Below are 23357 nucleotides of genomic sequence, written 5' to 3' on the forward strand. Positions count from 1 at the left end.
GAATCTATATTTAAAATATAAGCACACATGCTCACACACATACACTCCCCAGGTGGTTGAAATATAGCTGGCCAAGCTGGCAGATCAATAGTATAAAGTAGAGCCTTTGGTGTTACTCCTATTTCATCATAGAAGAGTGTCAAATAAATGGATAAAGAAGATGTGGGATATACATTGGAATATTATGCAGCCATCAAAAGGAATGAGATCTTGCCATTTGCAATGATGTGGATGGAACTGGAGGGTATTATGCTGAGCGAAATAAGTCAATCAGAGAAAGACATGTATCATATGATCTCACTGATACGAGGAATTCTTAATCTCAGGAAACAAACTGGGGGTTGCTGGAGTGGGGGGTGGGGTGGGAGGGATGGGGTGGCTGGGTGATAGACACTGGGGAGGGTATGTGCTATGGTGAGCGCTGTGAATTGTGCAAGACTGTTGAATCACAGATCTGTACCTGTGAAACAAATAATACAATATATGTTAAGAAAAAAAAAAAGAAGAAGAAGATAGCAGGAGGGGAAGAATGAAGGGGGGGGAATCAGAGAGGGACACAACCATGAGAGACGATGGACTCTGAAAAACAAACTGAGGGTTCTAGAGGGGAGGGGGGTGGGAGGATGGGTTAGCCTGGTGATGGGTATTAAAGAGGGCACGTTCTGCATGGGGCACTGGGTGTTATGCACAAACAATGAATCATGGAACACTACATCAAAAACTAATGATGTAATGTATGGTGATTAACATAACAATAAAAAATTTTTTAAAAAGAAGAGTGTCAAATAAATATTTGCTTTAATAGTGAGAGATCGTCAGTGGATTATTTGAATCCATGACTTAATTTTACTTATAGGAAAACACATCATACCATAGGACACAAGCAAACGTGAGTTGAAAGATCACAGGATTTGGAGAGTTTAAGTCCCTCCAAGTCAGAAATAGTAAGGAATACATAGAATCAAGTCAGACATTTAAGAGAAAACTTCAATGGGTTGCAAAAATTTCAGCCATTTACAAGAGGTATTGTCATTGAAAATGAGTATAATACACTGTTCTGGGATTGAGTGCCCATAAATCAGTTTCCCTAGAAACTATCAACTGGTCTGTTTTGGAACCTTATCCTCTCCCTTTTTATTTTTATATATACCAAAGGGCATATTTATTTTTCACTAGCATGCACTAATTACACTGAAATGTTTATACACTAAGGCTTTAAAAATACTGATAATTTACATCACTTTTATACCAGCATTAATTTAAATAACACTAATTTGAAACATTTAAATACTGTTGTATCAAAGATAAGTATTCTCTTTGATTTCAGTAGGAGGGTCTGTTGTGTGTGGAGAAGATGAATAAAACTAAAAATTAATGTGATGTCCAGTGCTGTGTTACAACCAGCTACCCCCACAGAATAGTGTCACATCACTTAATAGCACTGGCCAAAATTGTACTTTGTTTCTCAAGTACACGGCTTACAAGTTTTTAAAGACAATTCCATCCAGACCATTTTCCAGGAATAATTCCTTTAGTACATATCCATTCTTTAGTGCATGTCCATTGCCAACACGTACTCTTTGCTGATTGGGCAACTACCTAAACAAATCCATCTTTCAGAGACCTGGCAGAGGATGTCTTCAGAGGGCAATGACTTAACTTGCATAATTCCTCAAAGATCTGCCTCTGAGAAGGAAATCTGAACTTATAATTCAATCCTACATGTAACTTGTTTTCTTTTTTATGGAACACTGGGAAGCATACGGCCATAATCTTCATGACTGAAGCCATCCATATTGATGTGTGGACTAGCTATTCATCAACTATTGAGTAATAACAGGGTCTGGGTTTCTCTAATAATGGGAGTAGAGATGTTATAATTTACACTTCCCATTTCTTTCCCCTCATGATCGACGCTTGAATTTCAATTCTAACTCCTTTATTAGTTTAATCCTGAAGAATATGCCAAAAGAACTCAGCAACACTGCAAATTCTTCGAAGTGCCCCTCCACTTACAGTGATTTTATGGACTTCATCTCTGTGTCATGTGAAAATTAATCCTTTTCCATCTGTATACCCTGACTATGTTTTGGGATCCCCTTACCGTCCCAAATATCCTGAATTCAAGGTATCTAAACTCATGCAGCAGTTGTCCAGGGAAAAGAGAAGCAACAGCCCCGCCCCCAACCCTTGGGAGCAGAAAGGAAAAGAATTATCCTAAAGAATTATTTTAAAACCCCGTTGCAGCAGACAGAAATAAAACCATGACTGCATAGATTGATGTCCCAGGGGTCCAAAATCTAACCCCAAATGGGCAATAATTTGTTTGGCATTAAACTAAACCAGTTTGATGAACTCAAATGCCCTCGGCTCAATAGGCAGGACTCTCCGAGGAGCCTGTGTTACTTCCCTCACTTAAGCGCAGATTTGTAATAAAAATCTTAGTGCCAGTGGCATGGTTTTTGGACATATAAGAAGCTAACCACTTGGAGAATCCTATTTGAGAGGTCAGAAAACTCCACAGTTAAAGATCGGTTTATAATTTACGAAGAAAATAGAAAGTTTTGTTTCTCTGAGTTGAAATTTGAAGAGCACGGCGGGAAATATTGCAAGTTTTTGGCATAAAGCTTTGTGCTTTCTTCATAATTTGAGACCAGCGTGAAGCCTGAGGCTTCAGGGATCATTTTCTGAGAAAAACCGGGCGATTCAATGTAGAGAATTTTGATATTTTTGGCATTTTTTGAGGTGTAACAAACACAACTCGGGATCCGAGAGGACACTCTGCGGCTGCCAGCGAGGCGGGCTGGACAGCGCACCAATCACGGCGCAGCTCCGCCCTATATAAACGGGAGGGCGCAGCGGCGCGGCCCGAGTCCCGGCCAGTGCCTCTGCTTCCGGCTCGAATTGCTCTCCCCGCGCCCGCCTTCAACATGTCCGAGACTGCGCCCGCCGCGCCCGCAGCTCCGGCCCCTGCCGAGAAGACGCCCGTGAAAAAGAAGGCCCGCAAGTCGGCAGGTGCCGCCAAGCGCAAGGCGTCCGGGCCCCCGGTGTCCGAGCTCATCACCAAGGCCGTGGCCGCCTCCAAGGAGCGCAGCGGCGTGTCCCTGGCCGCGCTCAAGAAGGCGCTCGCGGCCGCCGGCTACGACGTGGAGAAGAACAACAGCCGCATCAAGCTGGGCCTCAAGAGCCTGGTGAGCAAGGGCACCCTGGTGCAGACCAAGGGCACCGGCGCCTCGGGCTCCTTCAAGCTCAACAAGAAGGCGGCCTCCGGGGAAGCCAAGCCCAAAGCCAAGAAGGCGGGCGCGGCCAAGCCCAAGAGGGCCTCCGGGGCGGCCAAGAAACCCAAGAAGGCCGCGGGGGCGAGCACCCCCAAGAAGAGCGCCAAGAAGACCCCAAAGAAGGCGAAGAAGCCCGCGGCGGCTGCAGGAGCCAAAAAGGCTAAGAGCCCGAAAAAAGCGAAAGCAGCCAAGCCCAAGAAGGCGCCCAAGAGCCCTGCGAAGGCCAAAGCGGTGAAACCTAAGGCGGCCAAGCCAAAGACCGCTAAGCCCAAGGCAGCCAAGCCAAAGAAGGCGGCAGCTAAGAAGAAATAAGTTTCTTTGGCCAACTGCTTAGAAGCTCAACACAACCCAAAGGCTCTTTTCAGAGCCACCCCAGACCTCAGGAAAAGAGCTGTTGCACACTGTGTTCGTAGGGGGCGTGGCGGGAGGGAGGGCGCAGCGCGGAGGGGCGGGACCTCCGGCCCCGGGAGGTGGTTCTCACAGCAACGCCGGTTGCATACACCCGACCCTTAAGGAACTTCACAGTGTAGGTGCTTCCAGGTCCAGGGAACATGGCTGATGTCGCTATGCGGACACCAGTGCGCCCAATGCTATTTCCCACCTCGCTCTTTCTCCGCTTCATGGAAGTGAGTTCGCCCAGTGCGAGAAGGGTAAACAAATTAGGGAGCACAATTCTTGCAGGCACCTTTTTTTTTTCATGAGGTAAAGACTAAATATTAGGAAAAAGATGTCGAGCAGCCCAGCACATTGCAGAGCTCCTGCTTGTGAGGCGAATGTTTATGCCAATGACTTCATTATCAGCCCAAGAACTCTACCTTCTAGGACCTCAGCAGGACCACCAGGTGTCCCGTGGTGCAGGGCTGAGAGTCAACACGGGAAGCCGTACTAACCAGCAGGGAGCTGTCTACACCAAAAAACCCGAAAGCTAACCTCACAAAAGTTTCATTGGTTCTCGCAGAAATATCCAGCGCAATTCCTTTAGAGGCTTATTTATACTAGGTTTGGGCAGACTACTCTAGGCCTTCTGATTGGGTCGAAGCAGAGTAACGAAGCAGCCAATGAAAAGCCAGGTCTGCATGTATCTTTTACATTCGCATTTGTGACGACACACTAAAATTAATCCAATCAGGAACGAAATCTTGCTAACCTCATTTGAATACCGCATCTATAAATAAACGGGGCTTTGGCACTCCCGATTATTTCCCCAGGTCTTAGTTATAGTGCTCTAACTTAGCGCTAGGATGCCTGAACCCACGAAGTCGGCTCCGGCCCCGAAGAAGGGCTCCAAGAAGGCGGTGACCAAGGCGCAGAAGAAGGACGGCAAGAAGCGCAAGCGCAGCCGCAAGGAGAGCTACTCGGTGTACGTGTACAAGGTGCTGAAGCAGGTGCACCCCGACACGGGCATCTCGTCCAAGGCCATGGGCATCATGAACTCGTTCGTCAACGACATCTTCGAGCGCATCGCGGGCGAGGCGTCCCGCCTGGCGCATTACAACAAGCGCTCGACCATCACGTCGCGGGAGATCCAGACGGCCGTGCGCTTGCTGCTGCCCGGGGAGCTGGCCAAGCACGCCGTGTCCGAGGGCACCAAGGCCGTCACCAAGTACACCAGCTCCAAGTGAACTTGCCAAGTAAGCGTCTTGTGATCCCAACCCCAAAGGCTCTTTTCAGAGCCACGCATGCTTTCAGTAAATGAGCTGTAATCCTCTCATTCTGAGAGCTATTCTCGGATGTCTCCTAAATTTAAATTAGCTAGGACTTTAATTTCCAGTTAGGGCTTCGTAGCAAGTATGTGCACTTTCCCGGCCAATTACAATACCCACCATAAATCGCTCACGATGAACAAAAAAGGTTCTATACAACCATTAATCCTTTAGTTTCACAAAACTAAACATCAGTTTCAAATGAAAATGCCATTTCAAGGGTAGAGCTCTCGTTTCCGTGTGCGGGGCTCCAAATTCATCGTGACGTTCAAGGACCTGATAAGGACCTCTTACTCTTACCGGGTGCACAAAGAGCAGGCTCTGAAAACTGTTCTGCTCAGAGCTTTGCTTTTTCTTTTTAGGATATAGATTTGTTATACTGAAAAAAGCCAAAGACAATATGAGCTTTCACAGAAATCTTACATAGGCTTTCCTGGTTTGCTACCTTTCCAATTGCTACCTTTTCAGCTGGGGGGGCCAGGGGGCGCGGGTGGGGGGAGCGCGGTGGGGGGCAGTCTGTGTTGTATGTGCTGTGTCCTAAAGGCACAGAGGGACAGGAAAGGGAGCCTGTCCTGTCTTAGAGAGGCCTTCATCCTGTCAGCTATTATACCTTCTCTCCTAGGAAGCTCTTTTCCATTTACACTCTTCTTCCGGCAGCATTTAGCTGCAAGGCCCTCTGGGTCACAAGAGAGAAGCCCACTACTCAATCCCGTAAGGTGTCTGACTGATTAGGCGAGAGTTACCCCAGGACTGAGGCCCCCTTCTCAGTACCCAGGACTCTTTCCCCATGTCCCCAGGAGGCAAGGACTGAGAGGAGGGAGAAAGGGAAGGGAAGCCCTTCCTGGCAGGACGTGGCTTCTGCTGCACATGAGAAACTTTCCTGGTGTAGCTGACAACCTGACCTGTGACATCCTCACAGCAGAAGGCTGAACTAGAAACGAACACACATGCGCACCCACCCCTACCCACACTCACCATAGAGGATTGCAACAAGAGTGCCCTGAGCCTCAGGGCTGAGCGAGGTAGATTCTGCCACGGAGAATTTGGGCTACAACTCACTTGTTTCTGCCATTAATATCACAGGGATTCAGAATACACCCAGGCTGAGAATTAATTTAGGGATATCGCAAGCTGGTGCCTCTGAGCACCTGGTAAATGCAAAGACACATCCTTTGTGGAGGAATAAGCTTCATTTTTAGGTCTCAACAAATCCCCACAAATAAGATATCAAAGAAAACGAATAAGCAGCTTCGTGACCAAAATCAACACACAATTCAACAAGACGCTATGACCAAGAATAAGAGAAGCACACGATGGAAACAAAAAGAGTACAAAGAAAATTAACGGATATAGATTTCAGATTGCTAACTTTAATATATTTAAAAAGAAAAAAAAGGACTATTTGAAATATGCTGAGGGACTAAGAATACAAAGAATTTTCCAAAAAGATTTAAGAGAACCAAATACAAATTCTAGAAATGAATCTATATATATACAATTAATTATAAGAAAATTAAAATTAAAGGCTTGCTGGATAGGCCAAATAGTTAATTGACCCCAGATGAAGAATTTACATGAACTCCGTAAGCAGAATTTATCCAAAATGCAGGGAGAGAAATGTAAAAGTGAATTTAAGAGATCTGGAATTAGTAGTAAGTCTGTCTGCCATACATCTAATCATGGTACCAAAAAGACAACCAGAGAGAATGGTGCAGGTGTGAGCTTTCAAAGATCATGGCTGAGAATTTTTTAGAGTTGATGGAGTACTCATGTAATTAAAAATAAATAAAACAGAGTGAAACTCATACAACAAAAGGGGGGTCACTCTGTCACACTGTGAACTAATCCCCGTAAATTCTCACAACAAATGTAAGGCTGATTTTCACAAGGTTCTGCTTTCTAATCTGTTCTGACAGATGGCATCAGACTGAAGCACTTATAAATTCTTGGGGGGAGGGAGGACAACTGAGAAATTGATTATTTACATGCACTTTATATCTATCTGATTACTAAACTATGTCAATTTAATCAATAGTTAATGGACTGTTGACTGGCTTTTTCAGTCCATTAAATCAAAAAGTTTGATATTCTTTCCAATATCTATTTCTGTTAATTACTTCCATCATGTTATTGTGTTAGCTAAAATCACAAACTGTTTGCCATGTTAGCTCTGCTAGCAGGCATCATGGTCTTTTTCTTCCTTCTCATTGAAGTGGCTTTGGTTGTTTATGCCTCATGAAAAACTTGTTTGCCTGCATGCAAATGTGTGTGAGTGTGTAATCTGTTTGCGTGGGTTTCCTTCTAAATATATTAGTTTCCTTCTAAATATATTTTAAGAGTTTTTATTAGGAATGATACGTGAATTTTTGGCATTTGATGGAATCATGTGCTTTTCCTCCTTTATCCTGCTACAATGAAGTGTAGGTAGATTTCCTAATGTTACTCCATACTTGCATTCCCAGGCCAAATCTTATTTGGTCATGTTGTATTATTATCCTAAATACTGGCTGCACACATTTTAATATGTCAGAGGGATTTTTCCTCCTCTATTCATACATAAAATCATTCTGTGATTTTTCCTTTTGGGTTCATCCATATAGATGGTGTCATTAAGATTATGGTAACTTCAAAAAACTTTATTATGGCCTCTCCTCTATTATCTACTGCTATGTAACAAACTACCTAAAAACTCAGCAGCTTAAATCAACGAATATTTGTTATCTCATTTTGTTTCTGGGTTGTCAGGAATCCAGAAGTGACTTGCTGGGAGGTTCTGGCCACAGTCTCTCAGGTTGAGGTCAAGATGTAAACATGGGCTGCAGTCACCTGAAGGCTTGACTGTGACTGGAGGGTTCCCTTCCAAAGTTGGCTCACTCCCATGCTACCCACGTTCCTGTTGGCTCTTGGCAGGAGGACCTTAGTAGGACCTCCATGCCTTGCCACATAGATCTCTCAGGAGGGCTAATTGATTCTCTTCCACAAAGACAAATCATAGAGAGAGTGGGGGAGGGATTAGCCACAAAGTCTCTGAGACCTACTTTCTTTTTTTTTTTTAAAGATTTATTTATTTATTTATTTGACAGCGAGAGACACAGCGAGAGAAGGAACACAAGCAGGGGGAGTGGGAGAGGGAGAAGCAGGCTTCCCGCAGAGCAGGGAGCCCGATGCGGGGCTCGATCCCAGGACCCTGGGATCATGACCTGAGCCGAAGGCAGACGCTTAACGACTGAGCCACCCAGGCGCCCCTGAGACCTACTTTCAAATGTCACACGCTGTCACTTCTGCCACTTTCTATTAATTAGAAGCAAGTCACTTAAATGTGGCATATATTCAGAAGGTAACAAGGCTCCATCCTTCAAGGTAAGGATAGTACATTTGTGAACATATTGCAAAATCACCATATCATTTTTTTATGCTTTAAATACTTGATTGTAAAAAGTATTTGTGCTTTAAAGGGTAGACAGAAATCAGCTGTATAATCACCTGGACCTAATACTTTTATACGTGGTAGCTTGTTCAGAATTCCAGGAAATTAGACTGCAATTGACCACTATCGACAGAGACAAAAACCAATAAAACTCCCACATGATGTCCTGATGGACTTTTCCCTGAGATTGTAAGGAACCAAACAGTGGTCTCTGCAGTTACATACAACCAGCACATTGCAGGTGCTTATAGAAAATACTGAATGAATCGAATCAATTCATCTGAGAACTCCTAACCAGCCACCTGTACAGTGAATCTCTGGTTCATGATGGTTGTACGAATGTCCAACAAAATGGATAGGTATGAAAAAAAAAACTAAAAGTGAAAAAAAATACAATAAAAAGGAAAAACCCCAGAAAATACTTTGGCTTATGAAAATATAAGAAATTAAGAATATGGAAAAACACATTAATAAAATTTGCAATTGGACAAGAAGTTAAAGCTAAATTAATAGATTTCAAAGGTAGAATTTGAATTGATGATTGAGTCAGACTTAAAAATAAGCTACATGTTTAAAGTGAAAGGTAACAGATTAAGTGGTAGCAAAAGGGCATAAAAGAAGAAATTAAAGAGCATAATTTAGTCATGATGGCTTATAAGGAGATCCTTGACGTGTGTCAAAATTCCTTGCTCAATTGTACCATGGCAATAGTTCAGAATATTTCTTATAAATCAATCATTCAAGAGGTAGTCATTGAATATCTTTGGGCCAGACACAGGTATGGGCATTAGAGATACAAAGAGAGATGAGGTTGTTCTTGACCTTCTGGAGCCCTTAGGTTTGTAGACCATAAAGGAAACTCAAGCTAATTGCCTTTTTTTTTTTTTTTAAATAATCATTCACTAGGACCTAAAAAAATGTTTATCACTCTTTGGAAATCTGCTGGCAGATGAATAGACTTGGGCTCATCTGGGAACTACAAAATTAATTAAGTTAGGCAAAATATTCATCCAAATATGTGAGTAATAAACAGAATACAGTAATACTAATACCATTGTGACATGGTGCAAAGTTAAGGAACAGTCCCATTAGACTGCCCTCATGTCTGACATCAACTGCAAAGTTGATGGGTCTCCAAATCCATCCTCAGATTTGGTAATTCTTTAGATGACTCACAGAATTCACTAAAACTCATTATACCCAAGGTTGCGGTTTACTATATAAAAAAGATAGATTAAAAATAAGCCAAGGTAAGAGGCACATGAGCAGAGTCTCAGAGGTTTCCAACTCAGAGCTTCTAGTAGTCCTTTCCCTTTGTGGATGTGGGGAGTATTAATACCTCCTGCAGCACAATATTGTAACAACACAATACACATTGCCAACCACAGGGCTTTATCACGTAAACATGGATGACCGTCCACGTGGCTGATCTTTTAGTCCACAGTCCCCCTGGAGGTCGTCCAGACGCCACATGGCCCAAAGCCTCGAAGATAAATGATATTATTACACTATTCTGTGCAGCCCAAGGCCTCTTGGTAAACAAAGATACTCTTATCCTGCAGGACATTCCAAGGGCCTAGACATCACCTCCCAGCAAAGGGCAAAGGCCACACCTCCCTTTGGATAACGTTAGTGCTTTACTACACACATAGTCCGAAGAAAAATGATACTTTTTACAGTTTTGAATTAGATATCTGTCATTGACCATAACTTGAATTCTCCAACTATTTGCATTTGATGGTTCTGTCACATAGTTTCGACTATTTCGATTGACTGCGGACCCAAAAGTTATACAGAGTTTTCTTATGGAAGGCTATTTTTTGTACTTTATTTAGATGAACGACTTCAGCAGTCTCCTCCTTGACTTATACTCCCAACTGCCTTCCAAACCTTGGCTGCAGGAAAGGAGCCTGAGGAGAGGTGGAGATCACGTTGGGGGAAGTTCCGGGTTCTTGAGCTTCATTCTGGTGGCGTGCGTTTGCAGCGCTACACAGGAAGAAAGGCTCCCTTTGCTTTACTTGAACAGCAGCATTTGAGTGACTTTTCCTTTCATAACCATGACATCTGCTACCATGGACAGGGAACAGGAATTGTGGAAAAGTGAAGGACTGAAGTTTTAGAATTTGGTCTAAAAGTTTAACCATGAAGGTTAAGCTGTATCTCATAAGTACAAAACAATACAAGTATCACAACCAAGTTATGGCTATTTTTTAGGAAAAACAGAGGAGCATAGGGGGAAGAATAAAGGTGAGAGAAATCGAGAGGGACTCAGAAAAAGAATGGAAGAAGCAAATGGCTACTACAAAAGGACAGACGGAGCCTGAAGACCACAGAGAAGCCACAGAGCACGCTAGTCAAAGAAAGCAGAAAGGGAAAAGAGGGAGTTGAGCGGATAGACCTTGTCATGTTTTGGATGCTTCAGCTGGGTATACCACCTGTTACACACTGAAATACTCCCCGCATTTCTTGGGTTTTGGGGTGAGTGGATGGATTACAGAGTTACCACATCTGGGAGATACTCTCTGATCAGCAAAAGTCCAATGGCGCCCTTCTATCCCATTCTTAACTTATTCTGTTCATTCTTCATTACACTTAGCAAAAGTGACATGAATTTGTATATTGTTTCTTTCGTCTTCCCATTCTCCAGACAGCAAGCGCCACTGGCAGGGTTAGTCTTTTTTGCTGCTGACTCCCGAAAGCCTAAGGCTGTTGCAGGCACACAATGGGCTCTCAGTGAGGATTTGCCGCAATCATAACTAATTAAAGTATATGTATATCTATAACAACAGGGATAGGGGCCAGAGCTGAGTTGTTGCAATGGCTCAATTTGTAGAATGAGTGACCCCATTTCTGAGTCTCACTTTCCCCATTTGTATAACAAAAATAAGAACAGTATACTACACCTTAGAATTATTTTAAGGATTGAGATAATTCATGCGAAGCTCTCAAATCAGTCATGGATATTTTCTAAGCACTTAATAATTGTTACCGAGTATTACATTTTCCTTAGTCATTGAATTAAAATGAAAATCAGAGTAGCTAATTCTCTTTCAGGTCAAAAACTAAAAGAAGAAAATATGAGCCTTTGAACTACTTGAATGCCGAGTAGTTGAATCCCCAAGAAGGATAGCTGGAGCTTTCAGAACAAAGATCACCTTGTTCAGGAATATCTCTTGGCTAAGCATGATTTGATTCCTTATCTGATCATGTTAAAGATGACTAAAGTGTAGGTAGTATTAGAAGAGAGTTATACAAGCATATGTAAAAACAAACATCTGTTTTGTACACCAAAAATTAATGCTGAAGGCAAAATGGCGCCTAACAAACTCTTTATTTCTTCAGTTAGGGGAAAAATATGAGTGCAGATGAGAAATGAATGCAAACAACAAATGAATCGGCTCATAGAAGTTATGAAGTATGAAAAGTAATCTGCCTGAGAATGATTAATGTGAATATTCTGCCCAAATCCAACCCATTCTTGTTTGCTGTACACTGATTCATCAGGAGAGCCTTACCTAAGTGAAAGAGCCTAAATAAAGTGTTTTAGCATTTTCACTGTATTTTTGCTCTAATTATAAAAATAGCATTTACTTCCTCACAGGCCCAGTGACTGGGAATTCATTATTTACCATGCAGTACCTTTGATGGAGACGTCTACGTGAGGGCAAAACGTCTGTAGATGAGAGGTTATGATTCATCAGACCTGGAGAAATGGAATTCTGCATTCATTGTTGATTCAAATCCCTCTCCCAGATCTCGCCTTTCTAGACATATTTATTTTTCACCTTATGCTCTGGCATCGAAGTCTGAGTGGGTAAGGGCTAAGCCCTGTTTTGGCTTTGGTAACGATCCTGAAGGTAAACAGCTCGGTTTAGCTCAGCTCACATTTGAAGAGTCACCTCCAGCACCCGAACTAAGGGAAACACAATACTTCAAAGCAGTCCCAAACTTCAGCGTGCACCCAAATCACCTGAAGCGTTTTTTAAAGCACGGATTGCTGGGCCCCACCTCACAGATTCTGATGCCCTGGACCTCTAGCAGGATCGGATTATTTGCATTCCTACACTATCCAGGTGCTGCCGATGCTGCGGGTCCGGGGACTCACGCCAGAGAACTGCGCTTCCGACCGGAAGAGGGGATTTCTTCGAAATACTAGTACCGAACAGCAACACAATTACACTCCGGTTTCAACCGGAACTGCAAAGTCCTAAAAATTGGCAGCGGCCGTCATCCACCCTCCGCGTCCACGCAGGCGTGGAAGGGACCCGGCGGCCCGGCAAGCCCCGCCCCCTCACCCCAGTCTCCTGGCCACGCCCTCCACACCGCCCCCTCATTGGGCCGTTTCCACGCACGCGTCCCGCCCATTACGCCTCCCGTCACGTTACGTTCTTCCGGCTCCCCCGCGGGGTCGCGCGTCTTCTCGCTCGTTCCCGCCGCCTTCGCCGGGGCGGGTTCCCGCGGCGCCCCCTGCTGGTGCGCAGACGCTGGTCACCCGGCGTCGCGGAGCTGCGGCTGGCCCTTCGCCGCCAGGCTCTGGGCGGTCGGCGGGGAGGAACGCAGAGCCGAGCGCTGTGCCGCCGGAGCCGCAGGGCGGCGGTGTCCCTGTGTCCCTCCTGTCCGTCCTGTGCAGTGGCCGAGGGACCCTCCCAGCGCCGCCGCGGGGCCGCCGGCTCGCACGCGCCCTGCTCACGGTCCTCAGGTTTCTAGGACGCTTCGTGTGTGCCGTGTGTGTGGATAATTACTTCGTCCTCGGTAACTGTTTTCCGATTTCTGCTCACTCCCGTTGGGCGCAGTGGGCGCAGGCCCCGGGCCCAGGGTGCTTTCTGAGGCTCATCCAAACTTCAATTCCTTCTGAATCAGAAGATCAATACCAACTGTGAGGTTGGCCGAAACGCTCTAGTATATAATGTTAATAAATTAACCTTTATGTGATTCTAATAGTGTTATTAGTTATTATTTTAGTCCCTAGGGTCCACAAAAAACAGTGAAGCCTGGGAGCAGGTAGCACACAGTCCTTCCCAGTTACTTTCATTTACCTTAAAAACATGCTTCTTGTTGTTTTGCAAACACCCAGATACGTTTTAAGTTCCTTCCAGATGTTAGTCGTGTAATCCTCGTAACACACCTGTGAACTGTTAGCCCAGTTACCCGCATCTGCACTGAGTCATCTCCGTCTTGAAGTTGTCCTTACCCAGGGCCATACAGTTAGGAAGTGGCAGAGGGGATTCTGGTTCTGACCCAGGCCGGTTAGGTCCAGGGCCCTGCCCTAACCCACTCCGCTAAAGACAGCTCTTGGTAACCGTTCGCAATTCCTTCAAATGACAGCAGGTAAAGTCTGGACCAAACTCCAGCCAGGTTACTCTGAGCCCTCTTCTCGACTTAAAAACCCTTGAACAAACATTAAAATAGTTTTAGCAGATCAAGGCTATATCCCCACGATGACCCTAGCCCCTCCTAAAGTGCCTGTCCTAAATCAAAACCCACCTTTCTTTACTCTTTTTTTCTTCTTTTCTTTCTCTTTCTCTCTCCTTTTTCTTTCTTCCCTTTCTCAGAATCGTCTTCACTATTTTTGCTCATGAATGTGTATTTCACAATGTTACCAAAAATTTAGTGGACTTCTGTGGCATCACGTTAAAACTTTAGTTTATTTGGGAATTTATGAACATTTTAGCATATTGAGTCATCACAAAACATAAACAGTGCAGTGTATGTCTGTCTCTTAACTGAAATCAATCTTGTTTTGTATCCTTCAGTGACATAGTTTATTCATATAGATTTGGAATTATTTTTCTTGGACGTAGAATCCTTAGACGCTGAAGTACTGTTGTGAGTGATGTTTGGTTTTCCTACTTCAGTTCCAGCGAGGGTATTGCTAATGTATACAAAGGCCATGGATTTTATGTGGTGATCATATATCCACCAATCCTGTTGTGCTCTATTAGATCAAATTGTTTATAGAATCTTGTGGATTTCTTAAATGACATTATTTTCAAAAAATAAAGGTAACAGTTTTCCCTTATTGAATTTTTATCTATCCTTATTTGTACTTCTTGTCTCCTGGTGCTGTCCAGGCCTTGGTGCCATGTGGAATGGGAATAGTACCACAGAAGTTTTGTCTTTTTGTCTTTTTTTTTTTTTTTTTTTACTTTTCAGGAATCCTAAAATTGTGCCATTATATGTTATGCTCACTATAGCTACTTCTTATAAAATAAGCAGCTACTCCCTCTTCTTCTAGTTTGTTGAAAATGTTTATGATGAAAGAGTGTTATATTCTAGCAAATAATTTCTCAGTATCTATGGAGATGACCACAGTTTTACACTATTAATTTCCTACACTGGCAGATTTATTATGTTAAACTTTTCTTCCATTCTTGGGATAAACTCTGCACAATATACTATTATTTGTTAAATAATATGGCTTCTTGGTTTCCATTTGCTTGCTTTTTAAATAGAGCTTTTCTTAAAATAAATGTTCTTAAGTAAGACAAAACTATAATTTTCTGTCTTTTTTTGTGTTGTTCCTCCTCAGTTCTGATAATAGGTTATAGATTTTCAAAAGAAAAAAGGGAAGAGATCTGTTTCCTACTGAAACAGCTTTTGTAAAATTGGGATTATTGATTCCTTCAATTTCACTTAAACCTGTGGCCCAACTGTGCTTGGCTTCATTTGGGTTGAGGGGCATAGAAGAGATTTTTTTTTAAACTGCCCATCCTATTTCCTTATAATCATAATTTGCTTATTCACCTTGTTCATTACTTAATATTTTTTCTTGAAAATTATCCTTTTCTATTAAGTATCTTTTTTTTTTTTTTTCATTTGTAAAACTTATTCATAGCATTCTTGTGGTTCTTAATATCTCCCTTTTGGTAGTGACATTCCCTTCTTTATCCCCATAACTATCCCTCTATCCCCAGACCCCCCTCACATGTACACACACTATTTTTTTCCCTAATTAGTTTTGGTAGAGGCTTGTCTGTTATTAAGTTTTTCAAACCATAGGAAAATGCCTATACAAGTCACCTGCCCATTTTTCAATCTTATTTTTATTATTTGTGTTGAGTTGTGTAAGTTCTTTATATATTTTGGATATTAACACTTTATCAGACGTTCCATTTGCAAGTATCTTCTCCCATTCAGCAGGCTGCCTTTTCATTCTGTTGTTGGTTACCTTCTCTGTGCAAAAGCCTTTTATTTAGGTGTAGTCCCAATAGTTTATTTTTGCTTTTGTTTTCCTGGCCTGAGGAGACATGGCTAGAAAAATGTTGTTAAGGGGGCGCCTGGGTGGCTCAGTTGGTTAAGCAACTGCCTTCGGCTCAGGTCATGATCCTGGAGTCCCGGGATCGAGTCCCGCATCGGGCTCCCTGCTCAGCGGGGAGTCTACTTCTCCCTCTGACCCTGCCCCTCTCATGCTCTCATTCTCTCCTCAAATAAATAAAATCTTTAAAAAAAAAAAAGAAAAATGTTGTTAAGGCAAACAGAGATTGTCAAAGAGATTACTGCCTATGTTTTCTTCTAAGAGTTTTAAGGTTTCAGGTCTCACATTTAGGTCTATAATCCATTTTTAGTTTATTTTGGTATATGGTATAAGAAAGTAGCCCACTTTCATTCTTTTGTATGTAGCTCTCCAGTTTTCCCAGCAACATTTATTGAAAAAAAGAGTCATTTCCCCATCTTGCCTCTTTTTCTTAGATTAATTATATTGTTACGGAACCTGGACTGGATCACCCGACGGAAGAACCAAGCGGGACCCGGAGATCTTGGAGGATAGGAGGTTTTATTTAAAGGCGGCAGGCTCACAGGAGAGTGGTCTCCAAAGGTCTGAGCCCTGAGCACAAAGGGGGCAATTTATACACTTCAACTTCCTCATATTTGGCACTTTCGGCACTTGCGTGAAGCTGGGCAGGGAGAAGGGCCCAGATTGGTGGATTGGTGTGCTGAAGCAGACCCGGGAGAAGAACCCAGAAGAGCCCTGAGGCAAGGACTGGGACTCTCTCGCTGGCTCCATTCGCCATCTTAGGACACAGATTTTTCCTTATCAATATCATAAAAGTTTGGTTTATTTCTGAGCTCTTTAACCAGTTCCATTGATCTATTTTTGTGCCAAGACCATACTGTTTTGATTATTATAGCTCTGTAGAATTTCTTGAAATCTGAGATTTTGACACTTCCAGCTTTGTTCTTCTTTCTCAAGATTGCTTTGGCTATTTGAGGTCCTTTGTGGGTCTATACAAATTTTAAGATTATTTATCCTAGTTCTGTGAAAATTACTGTTAGTACTTTGTCAAGAATTGCAGTGACTCTGTAGATTGCTTTGAGTAGTATGGACAATTTAACAACATTAATTCCTCCAATCCATGAGAATGGAATGTATTTTCATTTGTGTGTGTCATCTTCGATTTCCTTCATCAGTGATTTATAGTTTTCAGACTATAGGTCTTTCGCCTCCTTGGTTAAGTCTATTCATTGGTATTTCTAATGCATACTTTCTTTAATGATGTCCATTATAATCTATGTATTTAGAAGTGTGCTTTTAGTTTCCGAGCATATGAGAAGATTGTTTTATTTTTACTATCTTTAAAAAAATCCTTTCTATTGCCTTTTAGTTAGATTATGATAAAAGAGTGCAGTATATATGAAACCGATTTTTTGGTATGTATTGTTACTTTTTCTGAAGCCAGTGTTGAAAATTTGAAATTAAGTGTGTACTTTGAAAATTTCAGATACTCTCTATGTGTTAAGTGAAGGAATCATGGATTAATGAAGTTAGTTCATGGTGTTGTTCAATCTTCTATAACCATAAACATTTTCCTTGGTTACTATATGAATTTCTGAGAGTAGTATATTGAAAGCTTGCCCTACAATTGTAAACTTGAAGTTCTTCTACTAATTCTGGAAGTTACTGCCATACATAGTGGCTATGTGATCAGGTGCCTCAAGGCCCTAAATGCTACATCTTATCAGTGGATTTTTATTTAATTATTATGGAGTACAGCTATTTTCAGTTTTAGAAGTTCTCTTTCGTTATTTATTTATTTATTTTTTTGATACGCCCAGTTTGGAATGTCTCTTGCTCCTTGACTGTATTATTTCATTTTTATTTCCTTAATATTTCAGTAAATATTTTATAGTCTCTATCTGGTAACTTCAATATCTGAAATTCTTTGAGGGAGAGGAGGAGATCTAAGGCTCTTTTTCGTTTGGAAGGCTGACTCTTTAAAGTGTTTTCCTCCGAGATTAGGTCACATTTATTATGAGTTTATATTTGGACACCCCAAATTCCTAGGAGGTGCCTGACATGTAATATGTGCTCAAGAAACAATTTCTGAATAAAAAAAATTAATCTGTATGTACAAAACTTGGGTTCAAGATGCTTCCCTCCTGAAGGGGTTTAAGTTTGCCTTCAGGAAGCACTAGAGGGCGCACAAACCCAAGGCACTTCAATTTTAGGAAGCTTTCATGGAAATTCTATAGACTCTAAGTAGGTTTGTGGTGAAATCCTTGTGGCAAATTTCCTCTACCCTCCATGGAGCCCTGCAGAGACCAACGGGTTTTCTTGTTAGGGATTTTTGCTAGATTCTCCCCGCCCCCGAAAGCTTGTGTTTTCTCAAGAGCCCTGGCTCTATGCTAGGTGTCTCCAGTTCAGTTGAAAGGCCTAGAACCCTCTTTTCCCCAGAGGCTGCCATTAATTGACAAAGTGCAGAATCTTAATGACATTTGCCCCCAGGGAACCCAATCTGCTGTGTTTATTAGTCAGGCTTCAGCTCCTAGGTGTGTACTGTTCTGGGAGATTTGGGGAGTTTTCCTTGGCTTCTTGTTATCTGGGCCATTATGTGCTAGGGTGTGTTTGTTGTTTATCGAGTCCTTAGCTATTTTGCTTCAAGACAGCTTTCCAGAATATCTTGTTGTCCACACTGGAACAAAAGTCCTTACAGTGCACCTCTCTATCCCCACTACTACTTTGAGCCTTAAAATTTGTTTAGTATTAATACTGCTATACTTGCTGTTCCCCTCATCCTTATTTTTTCTTTATTATTATTTTTTAAATCCATGCATGATTTTTTTCAGACTCAAAAGGAGCACTTTCTAATGCACATTTTGTATAAAAATGTGGTAAACATAAAAAGATAAAATATTGTACATATTCCAGAACTCTAACAATGCTTTTCTGAGAAAGGCAAAGGAAAACTTGTAAAACTTCCATGAGACCACAATCACATAGCGAAACAACTAAAAAATATTACATGTAAGTTTATATCTACCATTATTTTGGAGTTACATTTATGTAAACCTAAAAAAAAAAAAAGTCACCATCTGGAGAGAATTTTTATGGGGAATTAGTCCACCAGAGAAATACACCTATTTAAAAGCATGCTTGTCGATTTTGCTTTTAAATTCATGATCTGTGAGGGACGCCTGGGTGGCTCAGTCGGTTAAGCGTCTGCCTTCGGCTCAGGTCATGATCCCAGGGTCCTGGGATCGAGTCCCGCATCGGGCTCCCTGCTCCGCGGGGAGCCTGCTTCTCCCTCTGCCTCTGTCTCTCTCTCTGTCTCTCATGAATAAATAAATAAAATCTTTAAAAAAAAAAAAATTCATGATCTGTGGCCCAAGAAATGCCTCATCATCAAATGATCACTGCCCCAAGGGGTTTAGAACAACTGGGATTCAGGAGCTCTGTGGGCACAATTTTCATGTTATCCAACATATATTTCTATCATAATTATTATATTTCAGTAATTTCATTTCAAATTACATTAAAACCAAATGTGTTTAATATTTTTACATTTTTAATTTCTTTTTTAAACATCAGACCCAGCAAGATTTAAATGAGATGTCATCGATTGTAACTGACAATACTGACCTTTATCTGAGACTTGTGATCCTGGAAAACAGCAATGGTTAGAGGAATACCCCTGAACCTTTGTGCTCCAAAAACAATTTGCTGCAAGGAACCACATTTTCCCCTTATGACTTAGGTAACACTCAAGGATGAACTTTTTGTTTACCTATGACAAGGCCAGACACAGACCCTCAAATTCCCATTCTTTGCCTCAAACAATTAGCTGAACTTCTTGTCCTCATTCACTAATCAGAACAATATACTTGTTGGGGCACCTGGGTGGCTCAGTCGGTTAAACGTCTGCCTTCGGCTCAGGTCATGATCCTGGAGTCCTGGGATCGAGTCCTGCATCAGGCTTCCTGCTTAGTGGGGAGTAAGCTTCTCCCCCTGACCCTCCCCCCTCTCGTGCTTTCTCTCTCTCATACTTTCTCTCTCAAATAAGTGAATAAAATCTTAAAAAAAAAAACAATATGCTTGTCCACCAAACCTCAGTGACATTTTCCCATCCCCCAGGCCCTGAGCTTTGACCCACCCTCAGCCTTCTAAGGGTCCCTCCTGAGAACTGGCTAGCCTCAGGGTAAAACATTCTCTGATTTGCTCTCTATCTCACATTCTCTGATCAGGGCACTTTTTCAACCCACCTTCCTATACTCAGGTTCTTTCTAGTCTTGTTTACTCTTCCCTATCAAAAAAATCCCTTTTGCTTAACCTTGCAGGAGCTTGCAGATCTGATGGAATGGTCACCACTTCCCCGTTGCAATAGCCCCTTTCACCCCGTCAGTAATCCTTTCCCCAAAAGTCTTTCCTTACAAAATCTCAATCTGTTTTTTTAACACAACTCTTGGATTATTTTGTTTGCATTACATACTGTTTGTGTTTCACTAAATTCATGTAGGCGTGGAATGAAGACGGCAGTTTGAGTCAATCCTCACTACTTTTTAGTATCTATCTGTTCAGGTTCACACATTTAATTTAGTGGCTGGGTCCATTAGACCCATGATTTAAATCCTATAAACCCAATGGTTACACTTGTGGGGCAAATGGTCTGGTACTATTGACTTGCTGCTCTTATTTTGTTATTCATGCTTGTCCTGAATTGGAAATAAATAAGACCACAAAGGTCTTGTGTTTCCAGGCAATGTGTCAAAAATGATCACATATTTGTAAAAAGAGATGCCCTCTTCAGAGTCAAATCTTATGGGGAGGAAGAAATTTGAGTAAAGTTAGAGAAATCATCACTCCTAAAATGACTGCATATGGTAGGTGGCATTACAGTGTTGGCTCTCAGTCTGTGGTTTTCAACTTTACCCATAATAAAAATATATAAAATTTTCAAATAGTAAATTAATAAAGAGGTAGTATTGGTGTTGCAGGATTTTTCTCCATCCGTGCCCACGGTTCTTGGTCACGCCGCTTGGAAGAATGAAGAGATAGACCAGACAGAGTGGTGGGCAGCAAAGCAAGGTTTATGGAGCGATAGCAAAGTGATAGTACAAAGCTCCCGAGGAGAGAGGGGACCCGAAGGGGCTGCCGCCAGCGTTTCTAAGTCTAGGGGTTTTTATGGGCTTGTTGGCAGGCTGTTTCAATCTGATTAACCCTCCCTGCGCCTGTCATCCAATCAGACTTTTGTCACCTACCTATCATATGGGAAAGGGTGGAGGACTCCTTCCAGGGTGGTGTAAAATGCTTTTAAGGGTGGTTTCCTCTTAGGGAGGGGGCCCCTTGTCCCTGCCTGCCTGCCTTCCAATTACCCTCCGTCATTGGTAAAGCTAATTTAACTAACAAATAAAACTAATGGCAAAGCTAAGATAAACTGATAAATAACAAGTGATCCTAGACAAAGAATTAAAAAGGGTGAGTGTTTTTTTAAAAATATGGGAAAGAAAAGGGAATCTAGTAATAATATATGCCCATTTATTTTATGGGGCCACTCCACATGGGTGAAGATAACGAGCAACCATATGGACAGCTCCCTAGAATAGTGCTTCGCACACAGTACTGTGCACCCAGATTACCTGGGGATTTGGTTAAGGTTCAATCTGATTTGTAGCTCTGGGGTGGAGCTCCCACAGGACTTGCTGGTGGTGGTTCAGTGACCACAATGTGAGTAGCCAGGCCTTATTGGGGGAAAAAAAAAAAAAAGAAAGCTGATTAAATTAACTGGAGACCAAGGGTCAATGGGAAATGAGACTATTCCAGGATTCAGGCCAGCAAAGGAAAGTGGGGTTGTATCAGGCTATAATTAAGAAAACTCAGGGTTGCCTGGGTGGCTCAGTCGGTTAAGCATCTGACTCTTGAATTCGGCTCAGGACAAGATCTCAGGGTTTTGGGATCCAGCCCTGTGTGGGGCTCTGCACTCAGCAAGGAGTCCACTTGATATTTTCTCCCCCCATCTCCCTTTGCCTCTCACCCTGCTCTCTCTCTCAAATAAATAAGTCTTTAAAAAAATTTTTTTTTCGAGAATATCTCAGGGGAAGTTTTGTATAAAAAAAGGTAGCATTGGACCAAGCTGGGCAATGGCAGGGAGAGCAACAAAGCATGTTTAAAAGTTTGCAGCTCTAAAGATAATCCAGTGCTCATGAACTAACTTCAGGGGCTGAAAAAGAAATAGCAAAAAATATTAAAACAATTATAAAGAGGAGGTAAACTTGTTTTTTTAATTGTACAAAATCTCAATCTTTGCTACTTTAGATATGCACCTTGAAAGGCTCAGGATATTTTGTGACCTGACTTGTGCATGGCATCAACCATGTTTCTTTACTCTCTGGTTTCTGAGAGGAACCCACAAGACATCTGAGGGTGGGGAAAAAATGAGACTAAAGTATTTATTCTGCTTGGCTCCCCTCCTACAAAACTGGGCAGAGACTACCTTTCTGTCACAAAAGCCACAGCTCCTGTTGAGCAGCCCTCTCCTATCCTCACTGGTCTCCTCGAAGCCTGCTCTTGTCTTGCCTCTTCTGAACTAGGAGTAACAGCCAGCGCCCTCCACCATTCCTTGGTGGTATCCCTTAACCCTGCTCACAACATTGTAAATAGTCCCTTTATTATTTAACTGTTTTAAAAAGGGGCGTCTGGGTGGCTCAGACGGTTAAGCGTCTGCCTTCGGTCATGATCTCCAGGTCCTGGGATCGAGCCCCTTGTGCTCTCTCTTTCTATCTCAAATGAATAAATAAAATATTTTAAAAACTGTCTTAAATAAAGCTATGACAGACAGGGAGCTGAGGGCTTCCTTCAAGAAAGGACTCGCTGGGGCGCCTGGGTGGCTCAGTTGGGTGGCTCAGTTGGTTAAACGACTTCCTTCGGCTCAGGTCATGATCCTGGAGTCCCAGGATCGAGTCCCACATCGGGCTCCCTGCTCAGCGGGGAGTCTGCTTCTCCCTCTCCCGCTCCCCCGTCTTGTGCTCTCTCTCTCTCTCACTCTCTCAAATAAATAAAGAAAATCTTTAAAAAAAAAAAAGGACTCGCTGGCCAGCTGTAAGGTGTGTGGTTATCTAATGGCCTCCAGTGATGAGCTTCGTTAGGGTCCAGCTCAGGGGTCCATCTGAGGTCACTCTGGTCTTAGGTTAGCCCCTGCTCCATCACTGAGCAAGCAGAAGTGAAGGCCTTGGTCACTTCCCCTCAATTCAGAACTTTTCTGATGGACAGTGTGTCTAGAGTTCCCTGTCGGTCAGACAGCCACTTCATCACCTCTCTTTCACTGGTCTAGAACCCTGAATCAAACGTAAAAATACAGGTTTTCCAGCAGCTGTCCAGGGGACTTGCAAATCGGAGACGTGACCTAGACCTGAGCGTTGCTTCTTTGGCAATTCAAAACACAAGGGAGAGCAAATTCTAGTTTCTAAAATTAATCACCAAAGTAACCTGAAACCTTAATAATCTGAACCTGTTACAAGGTTAACTGAAGAAATCGCCCTGAAAGGGGGAAACTGCTCTCAGGCTCTGACCAATGGGAGAGTAGAGCTCGAGCCAATCATGAGCCTGCAGGCCACACCACTAGTCGACGAATCAGCGATCGCAAAGCGCATTCTTCATTTGCATACGATTGCGTACAAATAGGCAGGACCCGGAGGCGGACTCCATTTTCTGTTCTGTCAGAAGAAAGCGCGGTCAGG

The 23357-nt window shown here is 42.6% G+C and overlaps 3 protein-coding genes across 3 annotated transcripts in view; all 3 read left to right on the forward strand.

Annotated features, from left to right (window-relative positions):
- LOC116644850 (histone H2B type 1-A-like) overlaps positions 1–23357 on the forward strand; it is a 383608-nt gene that overhangs the window by 339864 nt on the left and 20387 nt on the right. The gene's annotated exons all lie outside the window — the stretch shown is intronic.
- H1-4 (H1.4 linker histone, cluster member) lies at positions 2873–3663 on the forward strand. Its single transcript, XM_032424686.1, has one exon. It carries the CDS (start codon positions 2931–2933, stop codon positions 3588–3590), a length of 660 nt encoding a protein of 219 aa, XP_032280577.1. The 5' UTR covers positions 2873–2930; the 3' UTR covers positions 3591–3663.
- On the forward strand, positions 3631–10513 carry LOC116644853 (histone H2B type 1-M). Its single transcript, XM_032424706.1, has 2 exons — positions 3631–4909; positions 10244–10513. The coding sequence occupies exon 1, from the start codon at positions 4520–4522 to the stop codon at positions 4898–4900; it is 381 nt and encodes a 126-aa protein (XP_032280597.1). The 5' UTR covers positions 3631–4519; the 3' UTR covers positions 4901–4909; positions 10244–10513.

Source organism: Phoca vitulina, unplaced genomic scaffold (assembly GCF_004348235.1).
Source record: "Phoca vitulina isolate PV1807 unplaced genomic scaffold, GSC_HSeal_1.0 scaffold31, whole genome shotgun sequence".
Taxonomy (NCBI): Eukaryota; Metazoa; Chordata; class Mammalia; order Carnivora; family Phocidae; genus Phoca; species Phoca vitulina.

What these genes read in the sequence shown, in the direction of transcription:
- H1-4 (XM_032424686.1), top strand. Translation starts at nt 2,931, where the DNA reads ATGTCCGAGACTGCGCCCGCCGCGCCCGCAGCTCCGGCCCCTGCCGAG.
- LOC116644853 (XM_032424706.1), top strand. Translation starts at nt 4,520, where the DNA reads ATGCCTGAACCCACGAAGTCGGCTCCGGCCCCGAAGAAGGGCTCCAAG.